At 45.5% G+C, this 26690-nt stretch overlaps 1 protein-coding gene across 1 annotated transcript in view; it reads right to left on the reverse strand.

The window, feature by feature from the left end:
• Positions 1 to 551: 551 nt before the first annotated feature.
• LRRN1 (leucine rich repeat neuronal 1) overlaps positions 552 to 26690 on the reverse strand; it is a 59170-nt gene continuing 33031 nt past the window's right edge. Inside the window, exon 2 of the mRNA XM_085624514.1 lies at positions 552 to 4056. Coding sequence (XP_085480640.1) covers positions 1679 to 3829 — 2151 coding nt within the window. The 5' untranslated portion in view covers positions 3830 to 4056 and the 3' untranslated portion in view covers positions 552 to 1678. The remainder of the gene's footprint in view (positions 4057 to 26690) is intronic.

Consider the following 26690-nt stretch of genomic DNA (forward strand, 5'->3'; position numbering starts at 1 on the left):
TCCTGCCAAGTTGTGTACATCACCACCGTTCTTCTTAATGAGTGCCTTAGTAGCTTTGAAATCACATACACCAGCATGTGAAAAACAAAAGAAACCGCATTGTGTGTGTACTTGTACAGTTCGGACACAAGAGAACCATCTTGTGATTGTGCCATATGATATTGTATCCATAGCTATGGAGGGAGGCCTGTGACATCAAAAACTCCTACTTAGGTTGCTTCACGCTAGTATCTGACATGTATCTATTCACATATGAACTTACTTTTGAGGGATTGTCTTTCACGGTTCTTCTTGTTTTTTTTTTTTAACTATTTGTTGCACCATCTAACCTAACATCACATATTATTGCTGTTTTGAAATATCCAAAATGCCACTCTTTCTTCGTGCTCATACAGTATGCATTACGAAGCGGATTTCTTTTGTGGTCTGCCAATCGATCATCATATGCTAGCGAAAGATATTAACATCTCTTGAGAAGCAAGTACTTAACAGCCTTCCAATATTTTGTCATCCCCAGTAAAGAACAGTGTAATAAAAACACGGAATTTTACAATAAATAAGCAAGTTTTATTACTTTTTTTTAAAAAAAAACTTCTATGCAGAAAACGTTGTACACTAAATATAATTCAAGACACTAGTTACGTCTTTTAGTGATGCACTATCTGACATTACCTGCAGATTCTCTAAGAACGTGAATTCCTAATAAAAAATTGCACAGATTTGAAAAGGGTTTTTGCACGTGGAAGGGTGATAGGCATATTAATTCGTGATAACTGGTAATACAAGAATATAGACATACATTTATTTTGAAAAAAATGCAAAAATTTGAACGAATGCTGTAAATTTCGTATTTAAAAATCAAAACAAATACTTTATTAAAGTTCTGCTATCGTCCTTCACCAGTCACTGGTGATTTAAGCACAGCTAAAAACTTAATGTATATACTAAATAGAAGAAACAAATGCATATTTATTTTATTTTTTAATTTTGTTTTTAAAAACTTGGCTATACATTGTTCTATCCTCTGTTCGCTTCTAGTTAAGCCTCCTAATCTACTTCAATACAAAAGAAACAACTCGTCTGTTTAAAATGAGAATGTTCTGCATCAGTTGATACAACCACACAGAAAGGTTGGGCAGCCTCTTTCAAGACACCACGAGTGCATGTGCTTCCGGTCAATTCTCACAGGGCCTTGTGCTGCATAGGGTAGGGTATGGCATGGAAAGAGTAACACCATCCCCCCCAACCTCCAACCTCCGCCTGCAGTCTTTCATAGAAAACGTGGAAGGGCGTAGGGGGGGGTTGCACTAAATATGTCTTGAGCACTACCATGAGAACAGAAGAGTTTTTTGTCTATGAGCACAGATGCAAATTACAAAAAAAGGGAAAAGCCAGGTGGGGCTGCTGCAATGTGTGTCAAAAAGTGTTGCGATACGCTATACTAAAACAAAGAAAAAAACATATTTAAACTGTCCACCCGTGAATCTGCCACAGTCCAGCACGGCAGAAAAAGAATTTTAAAAAAACACCATCTCCAAACTCATCACTTTTGCAGAATAAAGCAAAAAAAGGTCTTAGAGCTTCTTATTACCAGAAGCAAAAACTACACTCCCAGAAATGAGCACTTGAGCTCTTGGAAGTGTCCCCGGGCAAGGAGGGAGGACTGAATGTCCCAAAGTTAGCACATGTAATAGCTCCTGGTGGTGTCCACCTGGCTATGCTTCCCCTCAGAGGCAGCGTCTTTGTCCTTCTCGCTGTCTGCTTCCCAAAGGTTGATCAAGGGAGGGTACAGTTCATTTAGGGGGATAGAAGAAGTTTTCTGCATGTACTTTTTCAGGGAGTGGTGGTAATTCTTCCTCTTGAACCTCTTGGCAAGGTAGACGGCAACAGAAGCGAAGCTGATGACTGCAAACATGGAACCCATGACGGCTGCAAGGGCTGCGCTTGTTTCCTGGTCTGAGATGTCGAGTGCAAAGGCAGCACCACTGGTGGTGACATTCACACAAGACTTGCGCATCTGCTGATGGATGTTGGACACCGTGAGGCAAACTTCATACTCTGTGGCAGGCTGAAGGTGTGTGAGGTTGTACTCATGCACATCCACAGGAACGCGGGCTGTGTACGTGATATGCGGGTTATCGATCTTCATGGTTGCAGATGACCATTTCAGGTTGGAGGCCATCACGTTGGAGTTCACTTTCCAAGACACTAGAATGGAGTGGGCTTCTGCTTGCTTGACATAAATTGTCAGTAACTGTGTGCCATCCAAAAGAGTTCCATTCACTCGTAAAGTGGCCACTCTGGTATCCGCACCCTCTGTGTTTTGGGCGACACATGTATATCTGCCAGAATCTTCCACTTGAATGTTGGAGATTGCCAGGGTGCCTTCTCCACTTAACCTATATTTCTCAGAGAAAGTTTCAATAGTGAGTTTGTTTCCCATGGGAGTGACCCAATAAATCTCTGGGTCTGGCTCAGCCATGGCCCGGCAGTCCAGAAAGACGGTCATTCCTATGTCTAGGTTCAAGTGATTGGGGAATGCTTCATGAGAGATCATTGGCAGGCACTGTTCACTGGAGTCCTGCAGGAGCACCTCCTTCACCTGCTGCCCTCTGTACTCTGGCGGCATGGCACAGAACATTGACAGTGGCTCCATGAAGCGGATGCTGGTCTTGTTGGGGTTCATCCAGTGGATGACACAGTCACATCGGAGTGGATTGCTGTGCAGGCTGATTTCGCGCAGGTTGGGAAGGGAGTCCACAGTGTTCTGGTACATGGCATTCAAAGCATTGTTGTTTAACATCAGACTCTCCAGAGTAGGGATGCTACGGAATGCTAAACGGTGGATGTATGACAATTTAGGATTATTAGTAGCTTCCAGCTTGGTAAGTTCAGGCAGGTTATCAAGAGCATACTTGTCAATGCAGACTAGTTCTGCCATATTGTTGATACCAAGTTCTTTCAACCTCAGCATATTTTTGAAGTCACCTTCTTGGATTTTGTGGATAGGATTTTTGTTCAGATCGAGGAATTTCAAATTTGGAACTTTCTGAAGTGCCAGCTGAGGCACCTTGGTCAGTTTATTATCGTAGAAGGAGAGGCTCTCCAGGTTATCCAGTCCAACCAGAGCATTCCCTGGGATGTCTGTAAGGTACATCCCTGCCAAAACCAAGCTTCTCAAATTGGCCAATGGCTGGAAATTCATGTCCAGGATTCCCACCACTGGGTTCTCCCCGATCATCAGAATTTCCAGGTTGGGAGTGGAATCAAACCAGCGGCTGTCAAGAAGTTTCAGTTTGTTGGAGTTGAGGTGCAGCCTCAGAAGGTTCTTCAGCCCGTAGAAGGCTTTGGGTGAGATGGTGCTGATCTGGTTATGATTGATGTACAGCTCCTGCAGGTTGCTGAGGTCTTGCAGACAGTAGTCCGTCATTTCTGAGATCTGGTTTTCCTCCAGATGCAGAGTCGTGAGTTGTGTGAGGTTGGATAAGCCGGTGTCCTTGATGGTGCTGAAGTTGTTTTGAGAGAAGTCCAGCTCGGTCAGATTGAAGAGACGCTGGAGCTCGTCTGCAGTCCGAGCGATGTTGTTGCTCTGAAGGAGCAGGACCTGTGTATCCAGAGAGAGGTTGGTGGGAATCCTTGTGAGCCGCAGGTCGTTACAGTCCACCGTTGTGGCTTCTCGGTAGGTGGACTGTGGAGTGAACCACGGACGTATTTCGCAAACACAGAGCTGTGGACACTCATTCGGGGCAGAGGACTCCGTAAGCGAATGTGTTAACAATCCGAGCAGCAGCTGGCATGCTGCCAATACAAAGGCATTAATTCGAGCCATGCTGAGCTTGGCTCGCAAGTCCCAGACAACCCTGGAAGTTATCAGCCAACTGGATCCAAATTATGAAGCAGAAAATGTCAAATGCAAATATTAATGCAATGTTTGTCTGTGTGGGGAGCAGCTGATGGCTTCCAATGGGCGTCCACTGATCCCAGGTCGGTTCCAGGTTCTTGCACAAAGCCGCTCTGCTGGGTCTGGTTCGCTCACATCAATGTCTGCAGACGTGTCTGAAAAGCAAAGCAGAGCAGCTGTTAGAATCAATCCGTGCACTGTGCTCGGAACAGTAGTCCTACTTCCATTTCGCCTTTGTTCCCCTTCTAAAAAGAAATAATAGCCGCACATTCACCAACGAGGAACGCTGCGCTCCTTTTGAAAAGAGACTACAATGCGCCTCCTCTGAGTTTCCAGCTCCCTCCCCTCTTAATTACCCCAGCTCTGAATTTACTGCATGGAAATTGCTTCGGAAGGCACAGAATACACATATAATTTGCGCTGCATTTGTTCTGCGATGAGATGAGGATATGCGTTTACTGCCGTCTTTTTCGGATATTGAGCTTTTAAGACTAAAGTGGGCCCACGACATCTCCCGAGGGGTTTGTCTTGTTTCTCCATCACTGATCGTGCAAACATTGCTTTGGAAGAGCGGCCTCTAACTCTGATCACAAGCACGCATGCGCGGACACATCTCTCTTTAGAAACAATTGACAACTTAATTTAAACATTAGTTACATAGGTAGAACAGTAAGTGTGCCATTGTTGGGGCGGCATGGTGTCCTACTGCCTGTATCCTTGGGCTCCCAGAGCAGCCTGCTGCCTGCATTAGGCGCTTCAACGCCTTTTTAGGGGTAGTAAGCATTACCGGGGCGGCTCCTCCATTAGGGCGGAAGAGCATCGCCTCACCTCTTTCAAAGCAATGCGAGAAGCAGGAAACATAAGACGATAACTTTCATTTATTTTCATTTTATGTTTCTTGCCTCTTTTCTTGGGGCTGCCATGCCCAAGGAGCAGGGCAGGAGAGGAGGGGTTTGCCCACTTTAAAGTGTGCAATGACTGTTTGGTCAGCCCTCTCGGGCCAACCAAACCTGTCAGGAGCGCTTTCCCGTCTCTACCTGCAGGCTGCATTACAGCCTGCATGGAGAACATGCCCAGGCCCCCATTCCCTGGCTAAGCGTCCAACCAGGACGCTCAGACCAATCACAACATTGCACTGCAGCGTTGTGATTGGTCAGGGAGCCTGGGTGCTTACCAATCACAACGCTGGATTGCAGCATTGTGATTGGTCAGTGGGGCCTGCTTCCTGTTCCTCAAGTTCTAGGACAGGAGGAGCAGCGACACGGGACCCGGTGGCAAGGTAAGTTATTTATTTATTTATTTTACTGGGTGCACTCCCTCCCCCCCATGTGCCCCTGCCTGCGACCCCCGCTCCAACCCTCCCACCCACGAGCCATGCTGGCCACACCTGTAAACAGACAGTGGACAATTGTCCCTGTTGTAGGTTTCGCAAATGGAGCGCTGGTAGCAGTTTACTGTGTTTAGTTAATCCATTGTTGTGGCCAAACCTTTTCATCTCTGTGACTGGAGTGGAGGCCTACTAGCCCACTCATGTAAAGGTTCGCTCGTATGCACTTACTCTTACAGGTAGGCGAGCCAGCAATAATAACAGGACGAGCTGAGCCACATCCGAGCCAAGGGTCTAGCTTGGCTCATAGAGCCCGTGCACAACCCGAGCCCTGAAAATGTTTGCCATGTAAATCGTACAAGAACATCACGTAAAATATAATAAAGACTCTTTAAAATTCGTAAAAGTGTACTCTAACATGGAGGCTTTGACATTATAGCATTGCACTGAAAAGTACAAAGTGATAGGTTTTAAACATAACCTCAAACCCATTCCTGCCCACGCCCTAGCGACAGTGCTATTAGAAAACTAACAGGCAAGACAGTTGTCATGTGAACCCTGTATGTGGCCCAGATTCTTATAGATAAAGCAACATTACAGTCTATTAAATCAAATCCAGTAGGTTTGTGTACAGCTATTATTCTGAATTCACGTATTTTGACGTTTTTTTATATGTTATAGTGAAAAAAGGGAATCAGTAGAATAAAATATTTGCCTAAAATCAGGCGATTTGATTAAGCGGAGAAGCCACACTTAATCCAGGTTTTCTGGTTTCACGTTGTACCAATCAGTCACTAAATGTGAATCTATTTGTCTCTGATTTTAACTCAAATGTTATTTATTTATTTTCTCCTCTTTACGCATAAGGGTAGAGCGAGGGTGGCAGATAGAAACCATATGAAAGCTCTGCTCGTTATGGGCTCGAGGTTCCAACACGACCTCGTGCTGTGCCAAACCCAAGCTTTGAGGTCGAGCCTGGCTCAAGCTTTCAGCAGCTCACCCACCTCTACCTGCACGCCTCCTAATGCCAACATCTCAAGTGTATGTTGTGCATGTTTGTGTGTGTGGCCAGTGTAATACATGCATGGTGTGCGTAAGTTAATAAAAGTAATGAAGGCCTGTGGGATCCACTTTGGACACCCGTGGCCTGACCTTTTGCAAAAGACGGAGGTGAGATTGTTTTCCCAATCAGTGGAAGTCTATTGCTGACATTTCTAAAGCTGGAGGGAGGAGACCTAGACTCTTATGTGAGGGAAGAGGAGACAAGACTCCTTTAGAAAGTCAATTAGGTCATTTGTTGAGCCTGGGCCGATGATTTGTCTTCTTGGAGTACTGCCATTTGGTGGATAGTAGGCATTGAAATTATGTTGTGCAAAGTGCAGGGGTCCCCTTAGATGAGGCCAGGCTGTTTATTTTTCCTTGATTGCTGTTTCAGTTTGACTCATGACAGCCAAGCACAAAAGGCTCACACATCTTTTGGACCCTGGAGAGAATCAAGGAGCATATTATCAAGCACGGCGTTCAAATTATCGCCGCTTTAGCGGCAGAAAACCGCTGCTAAAGCGGCGATAATGGGCTTGATAATATGCCGCAGAGAGTTCCAATAGAAGCCCATGTTGACACCAGAACATGGGCTTCTATGGGAATTATCACGGGCATATTATCAAGCCCATTATCGCCGCTTTAGCAGCAGTTTTTTGTCGCTAAAGCGGCGATAATTTTAACGCCGTTTCTTGATAATATGCCCCCAAGTTGGTTGTGAAAGTGAAGTCAATGAATACACATCTCCTGTCTGCTTTTACTGAATAAAAGTGGGACCCCACTACACTACCCCACTTATGGTTCCAGCTCCAACTTCTCTATGACCAAGGAAGTGAGTGCTCCGCAAAGTAATCATCGGACTGCTGTGCCAACTGAAGTAGTGTCCGCCTGACAGCCAGCTTCTCAGGGGTGAGGAGGCTTCACTCGAGGCTCCCCCTTGCTGGAAGAGCTATATACCTGGACTGAAGTGCCTAGAATGCAGCTTGCCAGCAGAGTCAGGGAAAGAGCGTGCTAATCATGCAGGACTAGGCACTGCCAGGGCCAGACTGGGAACCCAAAGCAGCCCTGGCAATTTTGTCATACCAGCGCCTCCCTCCCCCCTCCTAGGAGGGTGGGTGCACATATGAAGCACTGCTGCATTTGTTACTGGGGGCTGATATTGTAGTAATGCTGCAAAACAGGTCCCCAGAAACAAAAACGGCCCCCAATGCTGCAAAACCAGCCCCCACCCTCTCAGTCTCATGGGGAAACGCCTGATGCCCGTTAAGGCCAGTCGGGCCCTGGTAACTGTCCTGGAGTGATCCTGGAGCTGGTGGGACGTCCAGATGAGGAGGACTGCAGCAAGCAAGCTATGTAGCTTGGTGTCAATGAGTCACAGTCATTCCAACAGCAGTTCCTGGTGGCGACTGTGACAACTTGACCTAAAGATAGCTATATCCCAGTCGGGGCGGTGACAAGAGTGAAGCACAGCCTGTACAATGGTGTAGTGCCTAGAGGAAACATGGCCTGTGCTAAGCCACTGTGCCCACAAGAAGTGTGGCCTGAACTAAATCACATTGCTCAAAAGCCGTTAGGCCAGTGGATGGCCCTGTTGCTCAGAGACGATGTAGCCCCACTGCCAGTCTGAGATAGGCATGTGGATGCCCGCTCCACCAGGCGGAGATCAGCCTATGCAGGGCTGTGCTGATCCCGGAGCACCTGGCCATCTATACCGTGTGTGATCCACTCTTCTGCAAGCACCACTGGCCTTGCCTGCAAGACCACCACCTACAGTCAGAGGAGAACAAAATGGTGCTGCCGGTTCATCTGCTTTACCTCTCAGAAGTGGGAAGGAGCAGATGCGCAGAGACAAATCTAAATGACTGCGGGAATGGACTGGTCCACAAACAGTGATGAGAACTGAGTAACTAGCAAAATTCCCTGGTTGCATTTGACTGGAGCACTCCTCAGGAAATTAGGGTCGGAAACATATTGGACAGACCCAGAGAAGATGGCCCAGATTTCCAGAGACAGGATCAAAGAAATTTACTGGGAATTTACCCAGGTGAAAGTGTGACCAAAGCTGTGGGACCGCTCACCTTAGCATTCATAGATTTTAAACCCTATCCACAGTATGACTACACTATTGAGGAGATTGTCCCAGCTATGGTGTGGAAATTGTTCCTCCAAAAAAGATACAAGACACTCCCTACCAGGGTGTTCTGCGGTAAATGGCAATACCAAGCACCACTTGATGAGCAGTGCCCAGCATGCAAAAGAGGATCTGAATCTGTGGTTCATTTATTATTCTTTTGCTCTTACTACAAAAATGTGAGATCTAAGTGGATTATACCCCTATTCAGGTGTATTGGTTCCAGACACCACGTTGAGGTGCTCCGAATTCTCAGTACTGGTAGTAGGAGAGTTGTAGTATTCGGTTAGGCAAAATTTCTGATGGCCCTATGGATTCGACGCTCAAAAGTGTATTGTGTGACTATTTTATTCTATTCAATACTGTATGATGGTTTTTGTATTATCTTATTCTTTGAGATGTATGTTCTTAGGTGTTAGGCCCTATGTTTTAAATTATATGTAAAATATATGTAGGAATGGGTCGTGACTTTGTTTTAAAATTTTATAATTAAAAAATGAATGGTATGTGTGTTGCTGCAGGAACCACTGTGCTCATAAGAGTCTACATATCATTAGAAAGGATAACATCCCATATAGCAACGTTGTTGTTAGATAGGCCATTTGCCCCCGTTCTCTTTAAGGAAGCATTGCTGTGTTTTAATGTAATTTTCTCTTATTTCAACCTTTTTAAATTATGATTGTCATGAGATGCATTTTATAGGATTCAAGTGATCGAAAATAAAGATTTACCTGAACTATGTAAGAACTGAGCAAGTGAACTATAAAAGGGAGAGTGAGCATCCTAACCTCCTGCAGCTCGACAAGACCTTCCTTCGAATCCTGCGACTACACACCATCACAACCCCTGAGAGTCTAGTGCTGAAGGGGTGGTATTCGGTCCAGTTTGTAGAGCAATAGTAGGACAGACCCCAGGACATCCGAGGCAAATTATCTCAACTTCAACTCTTGAGACCCTGTAGCCCCTGCTTGTCCAGGGACTCCATAAACGGTGTCTGACAGGCATCAATACAAATATTTGCTGTGCAGTTTTTTTCAGTTCCCAGGAAAAGTAAAAGCTTTCCCACAGCTTGCCAAGCAGGCTTTATCCTCCATAAATATTTGTGCATTTGAGACTGTGCTTGTGAAGATGTCATCTCACAAACCTGCCGAGCTGTAGATTTTAGAAACTAAGTGGAAGAAACAGAGTTTTTTATGGAATGTATATTTATTCTTTAGCAGGTCTGGCCTAGAGACAGCAATAGATGTATTGCCAGCCTGCTTCCAAATAAATCACATAAATATACATACATACTTGACCTTTCACTCACCCTTTTGCATTCATTGGTCATATGTTAACATATCTTACCATATGTTCAGGGGCTGTGCATCAGCCCACTTCAGCCACTGCCTATATTGCACTGTGTGTAATAGTGTTTTGCCTCACAGCATGTACACATGCAAAAGAAACAATTGATGGACGGAATGCTGGACAATGGAAACATTCACCCCCAGTCACCAGGATCCGGGTTAAATCCATCATTCTTTTGCTCACCACACCACCCCTGTTTGGACCCAGCAATATGTAAATCAGTCTTGACCCTGTTCCTTGAGGGGACAGTGCAGCCCGAACTGCCAAGCCAAGTCCTCCCTGGACCGGAAACAAGCATCTTGGGACCGGTTTCAGGGCATCACCCTTCATCAGCCAGGCTAGCTTGAATCCAGTGATGTAGTGAGCACGGGACCCACATCTGGGCATACCCTTCCCACTTAGGCCGACATATGCAAAAGAAACAATTGATGGATGGATTGCTGGACAAAGCAAACATTCACCTCCAGTCACAAGGATCTGGGTTAAATCCATCATTCTTTTGCTCACCACCCCAGTTTGGACCCAGCCATAAGTACACTGCTGCCTCAAAAGGTATGCCTTTCAATACCAAGGCAGGTGTGCATGGCATGCTGGGACACTATTTCATTTTAATATTTTTTCATGTTTTCCATTTGCTTCATATGTTTGCAAAAATAAAAGTAAAATATAACTATTGCACGCTTGCCAAGGCCTGACCCGTTGGCTTTGCTTCTTTTCATTGCTTAGCTTTTGTTTCACAACAATATTAAAACAAATAGCAAATTCTTCACATTTCTTATCTGAGGTCTGTTGTAGCTGATTGTGAGGGGTCTGACAGAACCAACTAAGAGCTTTTTGGTGTATTCTTTGATGTGTTCTATTTGAAAGAAGACAGTTTTGTGTTCATTACATTTTTGTAGCTTTTCCTGTCTTTTTTAATGGGTTCATATTTGGAAGGGGGGTCTTTGCAAACGTCGGAAGACTTCGGTGTCTGAGTGAGTGTCAAAAATAAATTCACCGATAAATGGAATTGGAAATCGAGGATGGAGTGGTGGTGGTCGTTCAACGAGGGCGGAGGGTACCATGCGGGGTGGCTGCTCGCATACAGCCAGCCACCTTTGCCTCCAGAATCTCACTTGGGAATACAAAGCCAGAACAATGTAATTGCTTTCAAAATGGCACAGCTCGGCTCAGCTCCTTTGATGAGCTACACACACATGTATTAAAAGATGCACTGAAGCACACAAATGACTACAGTGACCTTCAACTTGGGCAGACAAAATGGGCTGTTAAGCCAAAGAACAGAAACATAGAAGCAATTGTGATGTAGCTAATGAACTGCAAAACGTAACTACATCCATAAAACAACAAAGAGCAGATGAAGAGAGGAATTGCTTTTAAAGCCAAGAATCACACTTGGACAATACAAATGATAGTCTGCAGGACCACAACTATACTATGTCGTTACGTAAATTTACAAGTGGTGCATGTGCCCGACTACTCCCTTGATGCTCGAAAGATTTCCACTCATAACCATTGGAAAGACAGTGAGCTTCACACACCATTCCTGTTGGCTCGCTGGCTCTGATTCTGTGTCCTGGTCTGCAGTAGATTTCATGGGAAATGCCACAAGTCATCATGTAATCCAAACCCCTTCTTCGAAGAAAAAGAATTTCCAATTTTCTGAGTCTAACACTGGACGGCAGGTGTGTGCAAAGCATGTGAATCTACAACACTACAAGTCACAAACAGGTTTGCAAAGCATGTGAATCTACAACACTACAAGTCACAAACAGGTTTTTACAGGTAAGTGACTTTTCTCATTGCTTTCTTGAGGGATACTAGCCAGGCGGGACCGTAAATAGTTAGGAAAATGACAATATTGGAATTTGGGTATCGGGTATCGGGCAGTTTAACATTTTTGGAATTGGAATTGGAGTGTGACTTGGGTGAAGAGTTAGAAACTTGACTGCCAAGCCCAGACAGACTGCCTGGCAGATAAATAAATAAGGAATGCCTCAAGCTCACATTTGAGTATTAAGTATTAAACCAGATAAAGAGGCAAAGGGCAGCCTAAGAACCCCTTGTGAGCTTGGGTCTATATCTACAGCACAAACACAAAGAGCAAACAAGGGTATCATTCAAAAAAGTATATAAAAACAACACAATTAGGCACAGATCACTCATTCAGTTTTTGATTGAAATTTGGTGTGAAGTTGATAGAAAAAAGGAAAAGAAAAGTCTATCAGAGCCGTACATGTGAAAAGGGTAGTTTTACTGAAGAACAAAGAACATACACAACTGAAATTACATGACCTATTTCTGGTTCAACAGATGATGGGGGTAGCATGTGTTCTAGCACTCAGCATTCAGATGATCTGGAGAGAGTTCTGTGAGATGCAATTCTACAAAAGCCAGGTGAATGCTGATCCACTTCTGCCAAACCAAAATCCTTTGCTAATGAACATGAAGATTAAATAAGTCCGACTGAAGTGTTTTTTGGTAGCACGTCAACGTTTCAGTCTCTTAGTTAATGAATGAGGGACACGATCGTCAGGATTAAGCTATGGTAATATATAAAATACCCCGTAAAGTGCTGTCCATACAAAGCTCCATGAGTAAATTGACAGGAATCCATCCAAGACTCTAGTTACCTAAAGTCACCAAACAATGCTGACTAGAAAGCAGAATTAAACTGGTAGTTGCAATGGCTGAACGCCGTCGGCACAATAGCCCAGAAAACAGCGTCCTGATGATGGTCTTGTTTATTCATTAACTAAGAGACCGAAACATCAACATGTTTCCACTATCAGCCACCGGAACTTTTTTTTAAATATGTCACCCTGTCAAACTAGGACACACAACCAGCATCTCGAAGAGGGCAGGTCTGACAAGAGCCTCTTTCGAATTTGTGGGAGGTTATGAGGTGTGAAGAGTTCTCAAAGTGATGAATGCTTCAGAACCCATCAGAAGGGTTGCAACTCTGCGTCAGCGCCCTGAGCCTACCCAGTCCTTAAGATGAGCAAATCCATATCATGGTGACATCCTGCTCGCTGCTCTGTGAGAGGCAGTGTAACCTTGTACCAACCTACTGAGTCATCCAATGTTTAAAATGAACATGCAGTGACGTGCCAATCCACTACGCTCATTCAGCCCTTATGGTAGGTATCTCTGTATGCGCTGAACAGCCGGGGTGGCACTCTGTTTCAGTCATTGGGTGGATAGACCCTATACTCCTGTCACATTCACCGAGGCATCCAATGCTTATTGTGCGGGTTGGGGCGAGCACTCGATCCCTATAACATAGACAATGCTGACCAAGTCTATGGGATAAGTAATTTTGTAATCCTCTGCTACCAAGACTAGCTGGCCCATTCAGTCGTTAAGGTCACAGGCTCTGTGTCCCTGTGCCAGTTCACTTAGACACCTAATGCTTAAGGTTGGCATCCTATGCCAGTCTACTACGCTGATCCAGTCCAGGAGACACGTGCCTCTGCATTCCTGTCCTGTACGGTCTATGAAATTCATTCAACCCTTGAGGGCATAGGCATCTCCACCCTTGTGCCAGTTCAATCAGGCATCCTGTTCTAAGGTTGAAATGTTATTTTTGCCTTGGCCAGCTTTATTTCCCAACAGCTCCTCATCTCCCTGACAGTCGAGGTCCTTGCAGTAGCTGGGCATCTTTGTGCCAGCATCATGATGCACCAGTTTGACGGAGAAGGTCACCCCTCCATGCGACCCTTTGTTAATAACACACCTTTCATACACATCCAGCCACCTGCAGCTCTGCACAAAACTCAGAAAACACGACACATGCCTCCGCGGTCCTCAGGGGCACGGAATGCCTGGCAGCGCCAGCTCGGCGCAGCACAGCCCTTGCACCAAGTTAATTGAAGACCAAACTTCTTTTCTCACACGAGATGGAAAAGCATTTTAGAGACGTTTTAACTCAGTCATTAAGCATCAGAAACAGACTGCACCCCATCGGGACAATCAAGGACTGGAGGTTAGAATCTAATTATGCAGCAGGCGACTGCGGAGAAAATAAAGGGAAACTGCCGTTTCTCCAGCAGAGATGCCGAAAGGTGAAGCCAGCCTCAGCCAATGGAACAAAAAAACACACATTAGGCACAAAAGCCCATCAGGATACTTCCAAAGGCTTTAAGAGCATTTTGTGGCTTGATACAAGAAAGAAAAGCGTGATTTTAAAACCCCAAATGTCTACGCTAAATCGCTAATACAAAAATGAAAATCGTGATTTAAAACCAAGAATGCCTAAACTTACACTCCCAGAAATGCCCACATGTGAATGTGCTAGTGGGCACATGAGTGGCCATACATTCTGGGTCCTAGCGTACAGTGTGTCTTGTGGGACCGTTTGGGTCCGTAGTTTTGGATGTGCCTTTTGGGGCCACGGGAAGCGGTAAGTGCTGCCACTCCTGAGTAATGCCAACCATTTTGGGCTGCCTCTAAAGCTTACGCGTGTGGTTGTGCCTTTTGTTATTGGGTAGGAACACGGATTTGGGAATGCCTTATGGTTCCAAGAGTTCCCCATTCCATCTCGGGGTGCAAGCATTGCCGGTGCCTTCTGAGATCACATGCATGGTGGTGTCTTTTGAATATACTAGCAAGAGGTTCTGTATGTTAGACCACCAGTGTTGCTGTGGCTGTTGGCAATGGCCTTTGGAACTCAAACATGGACCTGCCTTTTGGTGTTTGCTTGTGGCTGATGAGTACGGTTGTGCCTTTTGGGTCTTGAAGGTGCGTATTCTTGGTGGTGGTGGTCTGCCGGTATATGTTTGCCTACTGAACCCTCCAGAAAGTCTTTCATGCCTGCAAGAAGGGATGTGGCTTTTCAGCCCACAGTAAGGCCATGCCTTTTGGGCCTGTAGACATAACCATGCTTTTTAGATATCCGAATATGGTCCTGACTTTTGGATCAGAGCTCATGACTGTGTCTTTTGTGCTCTAGAGTAAGCCATGTCTTTTATCTTCTTCAGGATGATGTGTCACTTTTGGTTTCCACAAGTATTGCCATGCTAGGCTCTCAATCACTGACTTGAATTGTGCCTCCATGAGTATGGGTACGCATAGGTACTGGAATACCTTCTGGCTCACACAGCGGATGTGACTTAGGCTCTGCAATGATGGAGATCTGTCTATTGGGCCTACAAGTGTGACTGTGCCTTTTCAATTGACCAAGGGCCGTATGTAGAGAATTTAGGGATTGCAAATTCCTAATTACGATTCTTTGCGAATTGCAATAAAAGAAATCACAATTGTTAATGTACAAAAATGTACAAGTTAGCGATAGCAATTCCTAATGAGGTTACAATAGACCTACCTCATGAATGTTAATTAGGTAGGTCGCAGATTGCGATTCATTAGGAATTGCAGCCATCACAGGGATGGTGGCCTGCTGGGGTCAGTAGACCACCATGTCTATGTTTGCTTCTTAATAAAGCAATCTTTTTTTTAATGCAGCATGTCTTCCTTAAAAAATATTTGTATCAACATTCACAAAGGGGAAAGGGTCCCTTGGGGACACCTTTCCATTTGCGAACGGTTACCACCACCCTTGAGGTGTCGGTAAAAAATTAGTGTTTGATTGCAAAACATTCAAACATACCACTGCGAATCGGTATTAGGAAGGGACACACAACGCCCCTTTTAAATACCGATTGATAAACCCAACTTCCGATTTGGTAACAGGTTACCGAATCACAATTTGGCTTTTGTACATTTAAAAACCTTTTCTGCAAATCGGGCCATTTGCAATCTCAAAAAAGGTTTTGCGTAAGTGGCCCCAAATGTATTGTTCTGCCTTGTGGGGTTCTAGAATAACCATTTACTTTGGGCCCCAGAGGATGGCATGCATTTATTCACTTTGGGTGCACAGGTGTGGGTGTGCCTTCTGAATATATGGTGATGCCATTGCCTTTTGAGTCTGTACCACTAGACATTTTGAATCTTCAATCTGGCTAGGCCATTTGGGCTTTCGGGTCCACAGGTAGGGCTGAGCCTTTGGGGCCAACAGTATGTGTAAGCGTTTGGGTCAATGGCTATTAGGATACATTTATGGTCTAAATGTATGGCTCTGCTTTTTGTGCTTACAACCAAAGCCATGCCTTTTGTGTCTACAAGTATAGGGATGCCTTAATGACCATGCTTCTGAGGCAGCAAGGAACATGCTTACAGCAAAAGGTAAATTGTTGGATATACCAATATGGTCAGGCGAGTATATATGTTGTTGTACTCTGGTGCATGCTGGCTTCAGGGCCCGAGATTGTGCCTGTTAGGCCCACATGCCTTGTTGATTCACTGGAGCTCAAATGACGACTAGTTGCCATGGGCTTGCCAGCATGCTGTGCAAGTTGAGCCCAGCAGAATGGGAGTGCCTTTTAGAGTTCACAAATGTCAAGGTCCCTTTACCTCTAGATGTAGGTAAAAGAATGACATGCCAGCAGTGCTAAAGGTCAGGATCCCTTTGCAATGGAACAACGGTGTGGAAGAAGATGACTGACCTTTCATCTGCACCTGGCATGGATTCCCACAGGATTTAGAGCTTTAATGATCAAAAAAAGTAATAAGGATGGAAAAGAAAAGCCGAACAGGGTTGAAATGATCATTGTGTGTATACAGGGAAGGGAGGGTGGCAGTGAGAATTAATTCATCTGTCAGCCTTCAGTGCTGCCAGTCACAAGCTGAGCGCCTGGAAAAGCTGCTGTCCTGGAGTGAACTTAACTGTGCATCATTTCCATATCCGCAGCATCTCTCAAACAGCAAAATGCAAACTGGACAAGACTGGAGAAAGCGGTGGCGGCGCCCACACAGCAGCTGAGAAAGTAAAGCTCAAGAACACAGAAAAAACGCACTACCAACATAAACAGCCTCAGTGTTTAAAGACATCCTCTAGAGCATAAATATACGTTCTTATATTAATATATAATTAAACAAAGCATTTTGGTAGAAGTTGACCCAACTATAAAACTCATTGTTACCTACCATTTTCAATAGAATATAATTTTATAGAACGGCGCTGCATGGGTTCTAGAGGCTGCTTCAAAGCACACAGCCTACATGTGCAGACAAGAGGTAAGTGATGCAGACCGTAAATATTTGCTCTTACGCAGGAACCTGTGGAATTGTTTTTATCAGTTTCTGGTACTGAGTCGATCTTTTAGCTCATGGGTACTCGCAAACATTTTACCGGGGGCCAAAACGTTGTCCGGTGGTGTGACCCAGGGCCACACTGATGTCGCTGAGTGGTGCTCGGGGGTTAGGGGTGGTGGAGTTAAGGTGGGTGTAAGGGAAGCAAAGCATATACATCTAGTGGCTGAATTGAACCACAAAACCTGGGAGCAATCTTGGCTTCTCCGCTTGACCAAATTGTGTCATCCTAGGCAACTGTTTTATTCCATTATCCCTCCTTTTTCTTCATTATCACGTGTAAGAGGACCTTGAAATACATGGCTTCAGGGTGTGCATGTATAAAAACTTTGCTTATGTTTGATTTAATAAACTCATGTATAATAGCAACCCAGGCCACCCAAAGGGTGCACAAGTGACTTGCCTCTTAGTTCACTATTGCCATTGTTGTCAGGGTGAGAGGGGAGAATAAATGTTTCTCAATTCATGTTTGAAAAGTATCACTTTTAAAATAATACTTCTGAATGAACTGATATAATCTCATTGACTCTTTTACTAATGTGAAACGGTTCTGCATGTTAATAAAATACACTTTTTGAATTTTGAAGAGACTATCATATATTAACATGTTGGCTGCAAGATGTCTTTATAAATGAAGGTGTTCCTAAAGTTAAGCTGTGCGGGACTCCCCAGATATTTCCTTTCTTTAAATAACCTCTTTCACGTTTGTATAACATTTTAATGAACAGCAGCCCAGTGGTACTGTTGACCAGGGGGCCATACATAAAGGTCAATGGTGCCACATGTGGCCCCCGGGCCATACTTTGAGTATTACTGTCTAACTGATCTCTGTTGGACTTGGGCCCTTTTTGCAGGGTCATCCCTGAACCTTTTGCCTTCCTCCTGTATTTTTCTGACCTGTTGCTGGCTGTTTTATGACTCTGGGCACTTTACCACTGCTGATCAGTGCTAAAGTGCATATGCTCTCCATTGTAAATTCATGTATTGATTAGTGACTCCATGATTGGGTTACTTGATTTACTTGTCAGACACTAGTACAGTGCACCATGTGTGCCCAGGGCTTGTAAATCAAATGCTGCTGGTGGGCTTGCAGCACTGGTTATGCCACCCACAGAAGCAGCCTGTATAGTGTGTCTCAGGCCTTCAATTGCAGAGCCTGTGTGCAGTCTAGTACTGCCATGTCGACTTGGTAAGTGCACCCACTTGCCAGTCCCCAAACCTTCCCTTTTCTTCATATCAGACACCCCTAAGGTAGGCCCATGGGCAGGGTGCATTGTAAGTATAAGGTAGGACATGCCCTGGTGAGTGTGGCATGTCCTAATAGTGAATTACAGCCATTTTCGTTTTTCACTATTGCAAGGCTACCAGTCCCCATAGGCCAGAATGGGCAGTTTGTTTATAACATCTTATAATCCTAACTGACTCAGGGAACTACGTAGAAATTCGAGTTTAGCATGCCTGAACTCAGAATGATAAAATACATCTTTTAGTAAACTTGGTTTTAACATTCTGTGTTTGAAAATACCACTTTTAGAAAGTAGGTATTTTCTTACCTAACCATCCAGCCTGCCTCTGCTAGCTTGTGTATTGTGTGTCTGGTTTTGTGAGTGACAGGGGCTGGGGGATTCCAGGAGACAGGATGAGTCAGCACAGGGCTGAATAGACCTATCTGCATGTAGAGTTGTGGGAGGAGTCAGCACATGTGTCTGAATAGGGCTGTGCTGCCTTCCACAATGCTGGCTCCACCTCCTGTGGTGCGTCTTATGACCCTGGCCCACACTGTCGAAAGAAGGAGTACTGTAAACAAAGTGCTCCAGGACAGTACAGAACTGGTTTGGACTAGGTACAGGCCCCTCTGCCTTCAGAGGACAAAGGATTTAGTAGTATAAATATGGGGACCCAGACCCCAAGACTTTAGTTCACTTCTGGAACAACAAGACAAACCTCTGCCAAGGAGAAGAACCAAGGAAGCTGTAGGAGTTGGACTGCCCCCCTGCCAGTGTGCTGTGTTGATGGGTTGGCCTGCAGTGGTGTCTTCATTGCCAAGGAGAGGAGAAGGAACTTTTAAAGAACTTTTATCATCTTGCAGAATATTACTCCAAGGGCTTGATTTGAGCTTGCCTCCTGACCGAAGTCTCAGGGATACCAGACTTCACTCTTTCTGTTTGCCCACAACTGGAACTTGCTGTTCCAGGGCTACAGAAGGAATCTGCAACACCGACGCTGGCGAGCGAGGCCGTAATCTGCAACAAAGTCGTGAGCGCTGCTCCGAATTGCAACGTAGACCTGACGCCAGCTGCCGTGCCATATCGACGCCAGCGAACGACATCGTAAGCCTGCCATAGCCGTGCGCACTGCTCCGACTTGTGACGTCGGCCCGACGCCTGCTGCTGTGCTGCATCGACTCCGAAGCCGACATCATCTCGGAGACGATCGTCGACGTGGGTGATCAAGAATCCATCGACATCGTGACATCGTATGGAACCGTGGTTTCGGTGCCATCATGATGTCACATCCTCTCCGGTCATGAACCGACGCCTCCCCTGCCTGCGCAAGCATCCAGGTCCCGACGCATCATCTCCCCCGAAGCAAAGAACCGACGCCGCAGCGCCAACGGCACCGCACCTCCCCGATGCCGTGAGCTGTCTTTGTTTTTGCTTTTTAAAGGTACTGTTCTTTGTGGGTCTGTCTTGACACCGGACCCGACACCGCGCTTCTCGCGGTCGGCGCCGTATTTTGGGATTTCTTTTACCTCGACGTTGTGAAAACTCCAGTTGGGGTTATCTGTTGCTAAAGACTACTTTTAAGTGAATAACCTATTTTTTTACCATTTCTACCATCTTGAAGAATTCTTATTGATTACAGTATTGTGGATTTTTGTTGTTTATGGTCTTGTGATAAACCTATATAAAGAATACTTATTTGTATAATACAACCGGTGTCCATCTGAAGTCTTTTCACTGTATTACTGTATGTGTTCACAAATGCTTAACACACTGCCTCTGAGATAAGCCTGTCTGCTCATGCCAAGCTATCAATGGGGTGAGCAGGGGTTATCCAGAAGTGTAATCCCCTTTCCCTGACTTAGAAGCAAGGGTCCCTATTTGGTCAAAGGTACCTACCTCTGCCAACTAGAGACCCCCAGTTCTAACAATCTCCACTAAGTCCATAGGTCCCAAAAGCGTCACTTGTGTGCACCACCTGCATACCCGGAGTAGGGGGCGGGGTGGGGAGGGTAAGGAGGGTTAGCTAGTCCAGCCACCAGACCAATCAACCATCTCAAAGAAGAGGCAGCTTATGCAGAATGAAGCAGGGTCTCCCACCCGCACTTCTATGGATAATCCCAGAGTTTGAAAGCATCCACTGAGCATCACAGGATGATCTCACTGCACAAAAGCCTCCACAGAGAATCACTAGGTGGTCTCAGTGTATACAGACCTCCACTGAGGATGGCTGGAAGTCCAAGTGCATAAAGGCTGGATGGTTCCAGGGTAAAATGTCCATTTTAATAATAGCTTGTTTTATCTAGCAGCTGCAGGGATCTTAGTAGTAGATGCAGAAACTCACATGGCTGCTTGAACTTTCAATGAATCGGTCAGGACTTTTGGGGCACAATTCCAGGCACCCGAAGCAGACAATAAATCTTATCGTCTATTGTACAGATCTGAAAAACTGCTCAGTCATAATTGTGCACAAAACCTACTTCAGCAACTTCAGCTGTTACCTGCATCCGGATGGTACCCAGAACCCTGCTTCGTGGTTCGAATGCACAGAAGGTACCTTGCACATCATCTTGTGGTATGCAAGTGGCACTCACTCACTTGATGCTTTGGTATGGAGTAGTGCGGAAGGGTTAACATTTCCAACTGATAACACAGATACTGATCCAGCAAACACAGGATGCGGAACTCTCTTCATACCTCATGTCTATACCTTTAACAGGGCGTGACTTGAGAAATAAAAGCATAGTAACATCTCACAGATTCTGTTAAAGTGAAGCTCATAGGATGCTAGCGTGGGCTCCCATTAGACAACAGGTCATGAAGCTCTTTCTTTTGATGCACGAGAAGTAGCCCTTGGAAAGGTCCTAAGTGGTCCCCACAATGCCATGGTCTCATCAGAGAACCACTCGTGGAGTCAAGTCCTCACCCCATCTTCCAGACTGTTGTTCTTCAAGAGGTTCCCATTAACAATGCATCGTCTGTCTCTCCCCACGGGTTTCTCAGACAAGTTGGTATTGCTAATTTCCTAAAGAAAAGCTCAGCAACAAGTGAGAGGATCACCCTTACCTTCAGGGAGACTGGTCCAGACAATCCATGGACACAAGGGAGGTGGAGGCCTTGGGTATTTACAACACGCTAAAATTTCAACTGGACTCAGTTGCCCTCACAGACATTTGAAGTAATAAAATGCCAGCAGAAGAACGAAGACCCACCAACAAATTCATGTTCAAATTGCTCAGGAAGCAGGTCTGAAAACCTTAAATCATGCCCATGTGTTTTATCCCCTGAAACCAGAGCTTAAAATGGGAAGGTACTCTTAGGTACTGAGCAGGGCCGGCTCCTCTGCTAGGGTGGAGGGGCGCCTTATGTTTCCTGTTGCTTTGCAGTTGAGCGGGTGGGCGGGACTGCTCTGCTCTCGGAGCAGGGGAGGAGTGATATGCCCACTCCTAAGTGCGCAGTGACTGTTTGGTCGGTCCGAACCAGTCATGCACACTTTCCCCGTTCTCCATGCAGGCTTCATTACAGCCTGCTTGGAGAACAAGCCCAGGTCCCCATTCCCTGGTTGAGTGGCGAACCAGGACGCTCAAAACCAATTACAACGCTGTATTGCAGCATTGTGATTGGTCAGGGGAGCCTGGGTGCAAACCAATCACAACACTGCATTTCAGGGTTGTGATTGGTATCGACAGCCTTTTCTGTGCTTCCTGTGCCTCGGAGAGCAGGAGCAGAGACGCGGGACCAGCACAGCAAGGTATGTTTATTATTTTTACCACTCTCCCCCTCCCTCGTTACCCTCCCCCTTCCCCGGCGCGCCCACACCCGCCCTGACACCCGCGAACCATGCCAGCCGCCACTGGTACTGAGTACATCTGGAAGGGAAAGTACCAGCACTTCTCAGCAGGTTGTGCAATACGTTCAATAGGGGAATACAGACACATCTCATCAGGAGAGCAATACTTTTAATGTGTGATTACCAGCACTTCTCAGCTGGAGTGCAATACTTTTAATGAGGGAGTACCAGCACTTCTCATCAGGAGTGCCATACTTTGAAAAGGGAAATACAGGAACATCTCATCAGGAGTGCAATACGGTTAATGAGGGAGTACCAGCGCCTCTCATCAGGAGTGCCATACTTTGAATAGGGAAATACAGGCACATTTCATCAGGAGTGCGATACGTTTAATGAGGGAGTACCAGCACTTCTCATCAGGAGTTCCATACTTTGAATAGGGGAATGCAGGCATATCTCATCAGGAGTGCAATATGTTTAATGAGGGAGTGCCATCACTTCTCATCAGGAGTGCCATACTTTCAATAGGGAAATACAGGCACTTCTCATCTGAAGTGCAATACTTTTAATGAGGGAGTACCAGCACTTCTCATCAGGAGTGCCATACTTGGAATAGGGAAATACAGGCACTTCTTGTACGAAGTGCAATACTTTTAATGAGGGAGTACTAGCACTTCTCACCTTCCAATAGCACTCAACAATCTACTGTCTGAACCACTACTAAAGTTCTCACACCACATGTCCACGGCTAACCAAAGGAGCAACATAGGTACCAATGACACTGTGAACCACACTCCCACTGACAGGCTCTCTCCATCACTGGACTGTCCCGCTCAAGACACCTTGAACCTAAATTCCCCTCACTGAATATGACTCAGAGACTTTCTCTGCTGGAAAGCCAACTAGAGATTGTAACACAGGGCATAAACAAAATCTTATCAAACCTCACCACACATCTGAAGCCTACCCAACGGTTACACCCTCCTCCCACAGATACCAACACTCAACACTCAAGTCCCCCCAAGGCACAGTGGCACAGCTGGAAATAAACCCCTTCATAACCCAGCCTGAGAGACCCAAAAGAACAAGCGCCGCAATGTCCCTAAGAGAGGCGACTGATCTTGCCAACTCGTATGACTCATCTACAACTCACAACCCCAGCTCCAAGATCCAGGTATTCACTGGATTTGGGAGAGACCGCATCACACCTAGAACGACGAGGTCACCAGCCGTACACATCAATATCCCCATGGCACCCCCCACAAAGCAACACGACAACAAGGTAATGACTAACTGCATGCTTATAAACTGTAGATCTGCAACCAAACATGCAACAGAACTGGCAGAAACCATCCTAACCCATGACATTGATATCACGTTCATCACAGAAACTTAGTTGAATGAGTTCTCCTCCCCAATCATGGACATGCTTGTGCCCCCTGGGTTCTCTATCATCAATAAAGACAGACAGAACCATCGTGGCGGGGGTATTGCAATCATCCACACGAGCAACATCTCCATAACCGAAACTGACTCATTCACCTATAACACATTTGAATATCTAACCGCCACCATTAAGACGAATGAGAACAAATCGCTATACTGCCATCTCCTCTACCATCCTCCAGGTAACACTCCTACTTTCGGAGAACACGTTTCCGACCTGATAACACACTGCTCACTCGTGGACTCCAACAACATAATACTAGGTGACCTCAACCACCATTGGAATGATGAAAATAATACTCTGATCCAATCCTTAAACAAACTTCTTCTCAATAATAATCTTATCCAGCACTGCACAGAGCAACCCCATAACAGAGGTTCAATATTCAACGCCATTTTAGCTCAAGAAGATACAGTTACTATTGAACACATCCTTCCTGTCGACTGGTCAGACCACCTCATCGTTCCATTTCACATTAACCATACTACTCATTGTCTACCCCGTACACAGGAAACCCTTCATTGGGCAAGAAATCTAAGACAGATTCCTCTTGCCGACCTGGAAGAAAGGGTAAGATCACTCCTTGCCCACACCTCAAGCGACCTCTCTACAACTGAGCTTACTACACACTACAATGCAACAATGAAGACTATACTAGACCAAGTAGCTCCATTGAAACAAAAAAAGAGTCTCGAACATTCCTTCGAAAGCCTGGTTCAACACAAACCTAAACTCTGAAAGAAGACACCTCCGAGCTGCAGAAAGACTCTGGCGGAACAACCCGTCCACAACCCACCTTGACCAACTCAAAATAGAACGCAGGAAATATAAAAAACACATCAAGAATGAAAAAACGACCTTCTTTCGTGGTTCATTAGACAATGCCAAAAATCGTCCCATAGAACTCTTCAATCTCATTAGACAACAAACATCCAAACCTCCCTCAACAACAGTGCAGACCTCCAAAGACTTATGTGACAACTTTGCCAATTTCTTCAATGAGAAAATCACTAAGATTGAGCGCTCCCTTGATGACCACATCATGTCATCCACCAAAAGCCCACCCCCCTGCAAAGAAGGCAATAACCCCCCCATGCACTCCCCCAACAACTGGAAGTCTTTCAACCCCATCAACGAAACAGAAATCGTCGAAATGATTATCATATCCAAACCCTCCTCACACATAGTGGACCCCATTCCTGCCCAACTGGCTAAAAAGCTCAACCTCACCATAGCCCCACTCTGGACCAAAATTATAAATAACTCCCTGGGAACCGGAGTCATGCCAGACTGTCTTAAAATTGGCCATGTCACACCATTACTAAAACAAAATGGGCTCTGACCCAAACAATCCCAATAACTTCAGACCCATCTCCAATCTTCCATTCTTATCCAAAATCCTCGAAAGATGTGTTCTCCTCCAACTTAACCAACACATTGACAGAAACAACCTTCTGGATACTCACCAATCGGACTTCAGAAAAGGATGCAGCACAAAGACAGCGATCCTGAATGTCATAGATGATGTCTAAAAATCACTTGATACAGACTGATGCTGTCTAATCATACTCCTTGACCTATCGGCAGCCTTCGACATGGTCAACGACTAACTGCTTATCATTGGAGGATTGGAGCAGATGAGGTGGTCCTACAATGGTTTACCTCCTTCCTTCAGAACCGCTCCCAACAAATACAAATTAAAAAATTCACGTCTGACCTACCCCCCATAACCAGGGGTGTCCCTCAAGGATCAGTTCTCTCCCCATCACTCTATGCGGACGATACCCAGATCTACCTAGAAACGTTCTCAATCTGAGACATACAGAGACTAAATGACACTCTAAGAGAACTCCAACACTAGCTATCCCACAATCACCTAAAACTAAACCATGACAAGATGGAAATCCTTCTCATATCCAACAAAGTGCAGACACCCCAAGTCACAGAATGACTCAAAACGATTGATGCTCTTAACTGCAATCTCACCCTGGCCGACTCCGTAAAATCCCTGGGAATCACTCTGGACCCAAACCTAAACATGGTCAAACATATCAAGAACACCTCAAAGAGCACGTTCTTCAACCTAAAACTACTCAACAAAATAAATGTAAATGTAAATGTTGTAGACTTGTAAAGCGCACAGCTGCCCCAGCAACGGGGCGTCCCGGCGCTGTAGACCGCTGGGGAACCCGTCCTGGCTATCCCTGTGAGATGGGTATCTCCAAGGTGAAACCAGGCATCCCCGGCGTCTGTGGGGGGCCGTTGTAGAGATGAGGCAAGCTTAATGCCCAGAGTTGCCGAGTGTGTTCCTGGTTAGAGTAGGTACCGAGGCGAGAATTATCGAGTCCGTTTTGACCCTGGTCCACGACCCTGCCGCGTCGGGAATTGAACCCTGGTCCCTGGCCGATTCTCTGCTTACGGGTCTGCCGCCTCTAACTAGTGAGCCACACCTCTCCACTCCACTAAAACCCTTCATCCTTCCTAGTGACCTCAAACAGGCCACACAATCCCTGGTTCTGTCCAGATTGGACTACGGGAATGCAACCCTCACAGGCATGGCAAAATCTCACTTATCTCCCCTCAGATCTACTCTAAATGCAGCTGCCAGGATGAACACCGGAGTGAAGAAATACGACCACTTCTCTCCCTCTCTTAGAGAGCTAAAATGGCTCTCAATTGAAATGCGTTCCAACTTCAGAACTGCTTGTCTCACACATAAAGCTCTTCACACTGGTAAACCTGCCTACTTTGCTTCCAAACTTAATAAGGCAGGACAGACAAGTATTCTCAGGAGTACTTACCCCCTACTTCTCATTCCCCCGAAAACTCACAAAAAATCTTATCACGCTCCTTCGCTGGAAATGCCCAAAAAATTTGGAACTCCATCCCAGTCCATATCAGGACTTACCCCTCCTTCATAAGCTTCAAAAGTCAGCTCAAAGACCTCTTCCTCAACCGAACCCATTCGAATAGATAGCTGCCGCCTGAAGCGACAGTGTCCCTCTGTCACAGGAATCTTGCCCAGCACAGAATATATAAGCTTCAATAAGAAGGCATCTACATCACCTGCCTTTTGACCCCCTCCTTGTCCCCCCCACCCTGAAAAGGATTCAACACGAGAAAATGCTGTTTATTGAAATATTTTGTGTTCGATTGTATCACGATAAATGTTGTAAAGCGCTCCGATACTTCGGATCTGGTCAGCGCTATATAAAACTCTTGAATAAATAAAATAAATAAATACTTCTACATTGACTTCAACTTGCGTAGAATGCCGCTGCCAGGCTGGTGATGGGACTTCCTAAATTCCACTCTGAATTGGCAACCATCA

Source organism: Triturus cristatus, chromosome 9 (genome assembly GCF_964204655.1).
Source record: "Triturus cristatus chromosome 9, aTriCri1.1, whole genome shotgun sequence".
NCBI classification, from domain to species: domain Eukaryota; kingdom Metazoa; phylum Chordata; class Amphibia; order Caudata; family Salamandridae; genus Triturus; species Triturus cristatus.